This window comes from Symsagittifera roscoffensis, chromosome 6, assembly GCF_963678635.1.
Source record: "Symsagittifera roscoffensis chromosome 6, txSymRosc1.1, whole genome shotgun sequence".
In the NCBI taxonomy this organism is placed as follows: Eukaryota; Metazoa; Xenacoelomorpha; order Acoela; family Convolutidae; genus Symsagittifera; species Symsagittifera roscoffensis.
In genome coordinates, this window is record NC_087067.1 from 44497374 (window position 1) to 44505909 (window position 8536).

Below are 8536 nucleotides of genomic sequence, written 5' to 3' on the forward strand. Positions count from 1 at the left end.
AAGTGGTGTGAAGCTCACCTTTGCCTCTGTGTTACAAATTCGAATGTTTTTCTGCGCCTGGGACGCAAATGTCAAAACCTGCAATTTTTCAAACTGGAAAGTTCTGTTGAAAAAATTGTGAGTCCATTGTTTGTCTGATTGTTTCGTCGGCCTAGTTGCACGTAATTTGTAAAACTACTAGCCCTGACTGTATAGTTTCATTTTTTGATTTTAGTTCGCTGAAAAGTTGTATTCGGCTATAAGTTTTGTGCTTTGTTTTAATGGCTTAGTTGCCTAATTTAACGTAGTTCTAAGTGAAAATTATTTTTTCGGCTTGTTGGTTTTCCTTTTATTTTTTGTCTGCTAGCTTGCAATGCCATGTTTGTCTGCCTCTCTGTGTGGATAGTTTTCGGTAAATTATTCGTCGACAGTGCTAACTCCCATTGCAGGGTTTCAAGGAAGTTCATATCACTGATCAAAGGCACGTTTGTATGCGAAAAAAATCCTACTCCGTGAAATTTTTTTTTAATGACTAAATGGCGTTTTGCGGCCTAATTGTTTTGTATTTCTTTATTATATTGTCTGCGAAGCATGTGCCAGCTTGTTTGTAACTTTTTGATTGCCTTTAGATCTTTGCTATTTGCAAGGATTTGCCATATTTCCCTTTTGCAAAGTATGCCACTGCATGTGAAAGACCTTGCAGTCGTGATTACGATTCAAAAAGTAGATTTTTTGCAAATAAAGTGCTTCAGGTCTCTACCAACAAAATAGTGAGATTTTTGCTTTTTGTCTAACTCTGCTTGGAGTCTGAGCAAAGAAAGTCAGAGTGAATTTTTTTGCAATTAATTTCTGGGCATGGTAAAATTCAGCAAACCATACGTTGATTTCTGTCATCTCTTTTCCTCTCCAATTTTTCAAATAAGTAATTGAAAAAAAAGAGTTATGAATTTTTGTTTGGCAATATCTCACTTCGGAACGTTCTGTTTTTTGTTTGCTCGGAAGCTTCAGTTTTTATCACTGATCTATTGAGATGTTTGCTTCGTTTGGCTCCGGATGCTCGTTTTTTAATCTATTGCCAAAGATAAACAATGTGCTACAATAAGATATCTCCTTTCAATAGATTTTGTTTCAATAGATTTTGCATTTTGATTGGAAACAGGAAATGTTTTAAATAAAAACTGGTTCCAATTTCTGAGTTTGGCACATTTTTTTTATTATTTTCATGGTTATATTAATTTTTGCTGTTCGAATTTGATTAGTATTTGCAGATCTCTTGACAATTAGTCTGTTTTTTCTTCAATTTTAGGTTGAAATGACTGAAGATAACGCTAACGCCGTTGAGTCGGCTACTACATCAGAGAGTTTTCAAAAGGCTCTTGACTTTATCAATTCAGATAACGAGACAGAGTTTTTTTCTCTCATCCGGGTCGGAAATGTGAACTTGAAAGAGGTAGATTCCCACGGAACCTCTATACTTCAACATGCAGCTTTTAGAAATCGCTCTAATATGGTGAACTACCTCATTAAAAGCGGCTGTGATGTAAACGACACAAAGCATGAACACAAATACACGGCGCTTCATTTTGCGGCGCTGTCGGGTAACATTGAAACGGTCTCGGCATTATTAGACGCGGGCGCGAAAAAAGACGAAGAGAATTCGGTGAAAAGAACAGCAGCCGAAATGGCAGCTTTTACTGGTCAAAGTCACATCGCTAGCTTCATAAACTCCTATTTTTTACCAACTATTTTCTTACATTATACCGATCCCTCAGTTGGAACCTCGCTTCAGTGCGACAAAGAATTAGCTCTTGAATTGCATAAATTAGCGACAAGTTACAATATACATCCAGTAAGGCTGGCAATGGTTTTGAAAACGCATATTAAAATCTTGGAAAAGATAGCAGTCAGCATTGCCATTTTGGAATGCGAGCGAGATAAGCAGTTCAAAAAAGAAAATAACGAGATTTTGTCCCTTAAACTTCACTTTATTGCTTGTCTACTGAAAAAAGTTGACGAGGCTTATAAATTGACGGCACAACCGCAAGAAGAAAAGGAAAAAATTGAATATGAAAAATGGAAAGCGAGTTGTGATTACGTCATAAAGTGGCTTTGGAAAGCGGAGAAAAAAGGGGCGACCGAAGATAACAGGGACCGATTTGTAAAATCAGGACTGAAAAGTTATCCTTTTGCCCAGAACACAGCCCTTCAACAGTCCGTGAAAACAATTGCGAGCGCTGAACCAGGAAAAGAAACTGCGGAACCGATAGCGGTGTATATGCAAATTCTTACGGGATCTCACGCCGCTACATTTATGCACGACTCTCATTGTGTAACATGTACTGAAAAATTACGCAATCATTTGAGGTGTAGTAGATGTAAAGAGGTTCAATATTGTGATAAGAAATGCCAAGCGATTCATTGGTCGACCCATAAGCCCCATTGCAAGTCTACGTAGCAAAGTCTAGACAGTTACAGCCCGAAAAGAACTACAGCCCGAAAAGTCATGAACTCTTCTTTTCTTTGTAGTTTTTATTGTCTATTTGAAAAAAAAAATCTTTAACCGCAACATATTTCCAATATATTTGATCAAAATAACCATGTCTTCATTGGCAGACATCCCTGAATACTAAAGAACCGTTTCTTGTTCAGGATACGATTGTTGTAAAGGATACGAGAGTTTTGCCGGTTCTATCTCGTATGTTGAGCTTAAGATCAGAATCAGTCTTTATATGTACATTTTTTACGGGAGCTTCAATTGACACGTTTAATTTGTTGTCCCTATGTTGATTTTGGTCTTCGTGTATAAAATTCGAATCATCCAGATCAAAGTTTTGAGATTTGAACTGTATCAAAGGGAGCATTTTTTCATGGTTTGCTTAGCTGGTATATAGTGTCCTGAACTGTTCAGTCTTATATTTTTTTGCTTCGACCATTCAAAATAGCGTTTGTTTTTCAGGAAAAGTGAAAATTTGTTCATGCTCAAGTTTTGTTTTTTAGCTGCTTGACTTTTGATTTCTTTTCAAGTTCAGTTCATTTCATGTGTTGAAAGGAAGGCAAAGTCCACTATCGAACAGCGAAAGTGAAAAGGCCTGAACTTATTTATCAGAATTCCTAGCAAAATCAAAAATTTACTTAATCATCCTATTTTCTCATCATCCTATTTTCTCAAATTGGTGTAATACTAAATAGTGCTAATTATGAGTCGGTCTTGAAATTCAAAGAGCTTTAAAGCTATAGTTTTGCTTTAAATTCGAAAGCCATCTCAGTTGTAAAGCCATCTCATTGTAGTTACAAGTGATTTTGATTTTGATCCTGTAATTTGTAAACTTATTAAACCTGATTTTTTTTATTTCTCCCTTTTTTTCGCGTTTATTTTAAGATAACATGAGCGATATCCATTTGGTTCATTGTACTCAAAGTATATAGACAGGTGAAAGCTTTTTGGTATATGCAAATGTTCCTTCCTTAATCAAGCGGTTTTGTGAAAGCTTATTTTTTCAAGGCTATTTTGAATTTTATATGACCTTGAAATCTCATTATTTGGTCATTTTTTTCATGCGTTGGCAAAGTGCAGCTCGACTCTCTGTACTAATTTGTTTCGTTTTGATACCATGTGTTTTGAATCGATTTATATGCTCAATGACCTGAAATTACAGGGTTATAATAGTGTACAGGTGTTATGCAAATTTGTAGTACTCGTGATTATCGACTTAGGGGTTATAGTTGGTGGCGTAAAATCCTGCTATTGACGTCCCTTTGATTTATTACTTCCTTTCCGTATCCTCAAAAGGATGAGAACTTTGCAGAAGTAGTAAAATATTAAGCTAACAGTTTTCTTCTGTTCCTGATTTTTTCACTGCAAAATAGTTTTCCTGCAGCACCGTCTTACTTAATTCAGTCTATCTGTGACTAAAAGTCGACCATCTAAGTGCTTTTTTTTCAAAGAAAAGTTTCATTGAGTAGGAAACACGCTAGAAAGTTAAAAGCGTTTCTCTGATGGAAATTAATGCCGAAGCAAAGTGATAATGAAAGCTTTTTAAATGTGTAATATTCTTTTCTGATACTTGTCTTTTGTTCAAACAATTTTCTCTGGCGGCTTAATGACATCTAGGACTCAATTGACAGAGCTTAGTCACAGAACTTACTGACAGCTATTGTTTTAAGGAGATTTCAAATTCCGGTTTTTGTCGTTTACATGTAACTTACCAGCAGAAAATATATAATTTTAAAAACTACGTTCCAATTACATTTTATTTACTTAATTAACAGCGCATTAAGAAATGTTTTTATGGTTTCAAGGCTTAAAATTTGATATAAAGAAGAGTACGAAGTCATTTGAGCCGTGTTTCTATTATTTCTGCATGAAAAACCGAGGAGTCTCAGTTTAACTGACAAGTTTATTTTCTTTTTACACCTGTGAGAGAAAGTATCTTGTAATCGGGATCTAGACTTTTTCCCGTAAACAACTTTTCTTACACATTTGTTATTGAATTTGATATTGCTTTAAATTCGAACCGTAGCAATTTCCAGGACCCATCGCGCTTGGTCTGGAGGTAATGCAGATTCATCTGCAACCTATGGTCAGGGGTTAGAGTCCCGGTCAGATCTTCAGTGTCGGTATTTTTCAGTGTCTGAAATTGTTTTTTTTTCGCGATAAACGGATAAGTCGGACTATAGTTTGTCGACTTAAATTTTGTCTGCATAGTTGCCACACCAGGGTTTTTTTTGCACTGTAATAAGTTTTTATTGTAGTCTCAAGTTTTGTCGATACTCCTGTAGTTCTCTAATTTTTGTCTATGTGGTTTTATGTGATTTTTGATTTGGGTTTTTTCCCTTAGAATTTTTTTCGCCCAAATGATTTCGACTCTGTCGGTTTAGTGCACTTATTTTGCATTGGATTTAAGACGAGTAATATTTGTTCTTTCTTTTAATAAATGAGCTCAGTTGGTAGTATGAAAGTTATAAGCTCAAACATTTTAATCGCTGAAAATTTTTCTGATGACAACAATTTCTTTTAGCATTTGTTGTTTTCGGAATAGTTTGTGTCTAATCACGTGTTGTCTGCTTAGTGAACGCTCGGACATTACTAAAAGCTTGTTTAATGCTAGTGGATGTGCTTTTCTGAAGTTGAAATTATCGAATTTCTAAAAATTTTGTTGATTTTTATGGTAGTAATATCCGTTGCCATATTTTGTTTCGGATCAATTGGCGTCTAACTAGTGTAAGCTTACTTAATATGTAAACTGAAAGCTTACTTAATATTAGTGGTTCTATTTCTTGTGTGTTTTTTTGAGGTTGAATTTATTGTATTTCCAAAAAATGTTGATTTTTTCAACATTTTTGTAATGACTGTTTCCTTTGTGATTTTTTGGTTTCAGATCAGTTGATGTCTAACTAGGTGTTTTTGGTTTAATGAACGCTCGGATTAAAACTAAAAGTTTGTTTCCTGACAGTGGTTGTATTTCTCGTCGGTTTTTCGGAGATTGAATGTTTCTTATTTTCCAAAAAAAAATGTTCGACTTTGTTATTTCCATCCCAGTGACTATTTGGTAGCTTGTAATGCTAAGTTTTCGTTGTATCGCAAGTGATAAGAAGCTGCACGTCGCCTCTGTGTAACTCTTGCGAGAACAAGTTTTTTAAAATCGGGAACTAATCTTTTTCCCCATGAACAGCTTTTACAAATTAAATTCTTTTTTCACTTCTTGTTTTTTTCTGAACATCCACCAGATCCCACTTCCCCTAGGGTTAACACCGTCTCGTTAAGCACCCTGAGTTCAAGAAGTTGAGGTGTCAATATCTACGCAATTGAAAAAATCGGTGAAGATAGAATTGTCGGGCTTTGGTTTGTCTGCTTAGGGCTTGTATTGTTGTTGTTTTTAGCCCCCAGGGGTCGTGTCCGGCATGCTCAAACAGAGTCCGGGAAATTTTACGACTTTAGTCGGCCGAAGCCACAGATTAATTGAGATTAGAGTAGTGGTGTTCATGGAACAGTTAAAGAGGTGCAAAGTGGTGTGGGGGAAGTTCAGCGGCGGCAGTTTGAGGGGATATTTGTGTCTTTTCTGTTTAGGTAAACGAGCGTTTAGGAAGGGGCTATAGCTGGATCTATAGTCGAACCTGCGCAAGGGTTCGCCTGGTCCTGCGAGGGAAAGATTCTCCAGAAGATGAGATATCAAGGGGTATAAGTGCAAGCACTTTCGGGGGAGGAGCATCTGCAATAGCTTGCTCGACATTTTTAGTGTGCTGTTGTTTTAAAATCGATGGATAATTTTGAGACGCGAAAGAACTAAGTTCGTTAAAATCGTTTAAAGGTGTGAAAGATGCATTTGATGGGCCTTGGATCATTTTTTCTATTTCGGGACCATTTATCTCAAGTATTGTCTGGCGGATATTCCGGGGAGTTTAAGGGTGGTGGTGACAAAAAGTAACAGGTTTGAAGGGGGTTAATTGAGAAAATAATAGTTGATGACATTCAGCAACATTTGAAATTTTGGAGCACTCTTTTTTGTACAAGTCGTTATTGTGCGGAGAGCGGCGTTTTGAACTACTTGAAGTTTGCTCGAAGACGTAAAACTGGCGGCATGGAACCATGCGGGGCATGCATTATCTAAAACTGGTCTGACCAAAGTCTTGCAGATTACCAGTAGTGTCTCTTTTCGTTGACCCAAGTTCGTTCCCGATAAGGCCTTCAGGATCGCTATCGTGCGCGAGGCTTTTGCTGAAGTTCGCTCGCAGTGCTCTGCAAAGTTAAGGAACGGGTCAAAGACACCGATTACTTCGGGGTGCTTTTCTGAAGGAAGAGGTATATTGTCCATTTTCACTAGGGTGTAAGTATTAAACTTTTTATTGAACGAGGAAAAAAGGCTAGCGGAGCCTTTTGATGAGGAAAAAACAAGAGATCTGGACGTAAAAGTTTGGTGTAACTTTGTAACTTAGTTTGATAAACGAGAGGAAGCTTTTTGAAAGAAACTCGAAATAACGAAGGGGTGAAAGTAGCCTGCGTACGATTGTAGTTTAGCTTCAGGGGGTGATGATGGCGTATCATGAACAAAAAAGTAAACAAAGTGGGTGAAAGGACTGCGCCTTGTGGGACAGCTGTGCGAACTGTTCTGGTTGTTGATAGTCTCCCTAAAAAATGTTTTAGCTTGGCGACCACTCAAATAATTTGATAACCATCTGGTTAAGATTCCCGCCGGTACGCTGGTGTCATGAAGTAGATCCAAGAGAGTTCGATGACAGACCATGTCGAAAGCTTAAGATAAGTCGGGCGTGGCGAAAACTGTTCTAGTGGGTGGCCTTTGTTGTCTGGAAACGTCACTGATAAAAAAAATTCGAGGACTGATAATACCGTAGTGGTTGAGTGCATTAGCCGAAAATCATGTTGGTGGTCAGCTTTGGATAGGTGTTTATTAAGGGTTAGGTGAATTAAAGATTCTCAAATTTTGACAGCTGGGCTTAAACTCCACACCGGGCGGTAGGATTCTGACAATTTGAGGTATCTATTTGGTTACTAATCTTTGATTAGGCATCCTGAGATGCTATTTTTCCTCTCTTCTTGCATTCTTATTAGAGTTCTGGGCTTACTGCTGTTCCACACGAATCTGTACGCTCGGTCAGCTACATTCTGAAACTTATTTATGTCCGTCAGTGACCATGCCCTTACGCTGCAGTCGAATAACATAGTCGATTCGACCACTGCCTGTACTATTACTGCATCGGTCCCCTTTGATAAGTTAGAGTTCCAAAGCCAGCTTTACTTTATTCCAGGCGTGGAAACCTCTTTTTACCCTAGCTGCCCTGTCCTCAAGTTTACCTATCCTCGTTCCCAGCATTCTGGTGTTCTGGGCAGTTTTTGTTGCGAATGTGATAGACTGCTCCTTACCATCGTGACATTTCTCTTCAAAGTCTATCATTCTTTCCTTTACTACTTTCTTTCCCGTCTTCAGTTCAATCTCTGTTCATATGAGAATGGAGTCAACAGCAAAAAATGAGTCCCCCAGCACGAAAGGCACTTTTTTGGTGCTCCGAAGGGCTCTGCTGATGTGTAGGTGGGAGGCTCCCCCCCCCCCCCCCCCCGGCGTCCACTTCCACTCCAGTCCGCCTTATAATCCCCTTCTTTGGGCATTAATCTTCCGTGATCCTCTCATGACCTCCTCATGGCTCTCATTTGCGCTCTTCTCATGGGCTCTACATGATATACTTTAAAAAAAATGGGCGAGGTGGCGCCTCCTTCTCTCAAGCCCCTTGCCGGCATCCAGCTTTCGCTTAGACCTTCCCGACCTTCTACCCTATAACGTGTCCCATCATGCAGTCCCTTTAGTACCCCTATTACCTTCTGTGTCATACCCAGCTTACCCAATATACCCCACAGTAAGTGTTTGTTAGTTCTCGGGTAAGCTTTAGTTATGATCAAGAGTACGGCACTCGGCCGGTCCTCTGTGTACTCCACTCTACATCCGTATACTCGGCGAGTCTCTTTTTCGATACGAATTACTAATAGCGTTGCGTCCGCTGTTGCTCAGATCACTATGAAAACATTCTGGTTTTCGTCCATTGCACC

At 38.4% G+C, this 8536-nt stretch overlaps 1 protein-coding gene across 1 annotated transcript; it reads left to right on the forward strand.

Annotated features, from left to right (window-relative positions):
* Positions 1 to 1238: 1238 nt before the first annotated feature.
* On the forward strand, positions 1239 to 2545 carry LOC134847891 (ankyrin repeat and MYND domain-containing protein 2-like). Its single transcript, XM_063865151.1, has one exon. The coding sequence runs from the start codon at positions 1292 to 1294 to the stop codon at positions 2432 to 2434; it is 1143 nt and encodes a 380-aa protein (XP_063721221.1). The 5' UTR covers positions 1239 to 1291; the 3' UTR covers positions 2435 to 2545.
* Positions 2546 to 8536: the final 5991 nt, after the last annotated feature.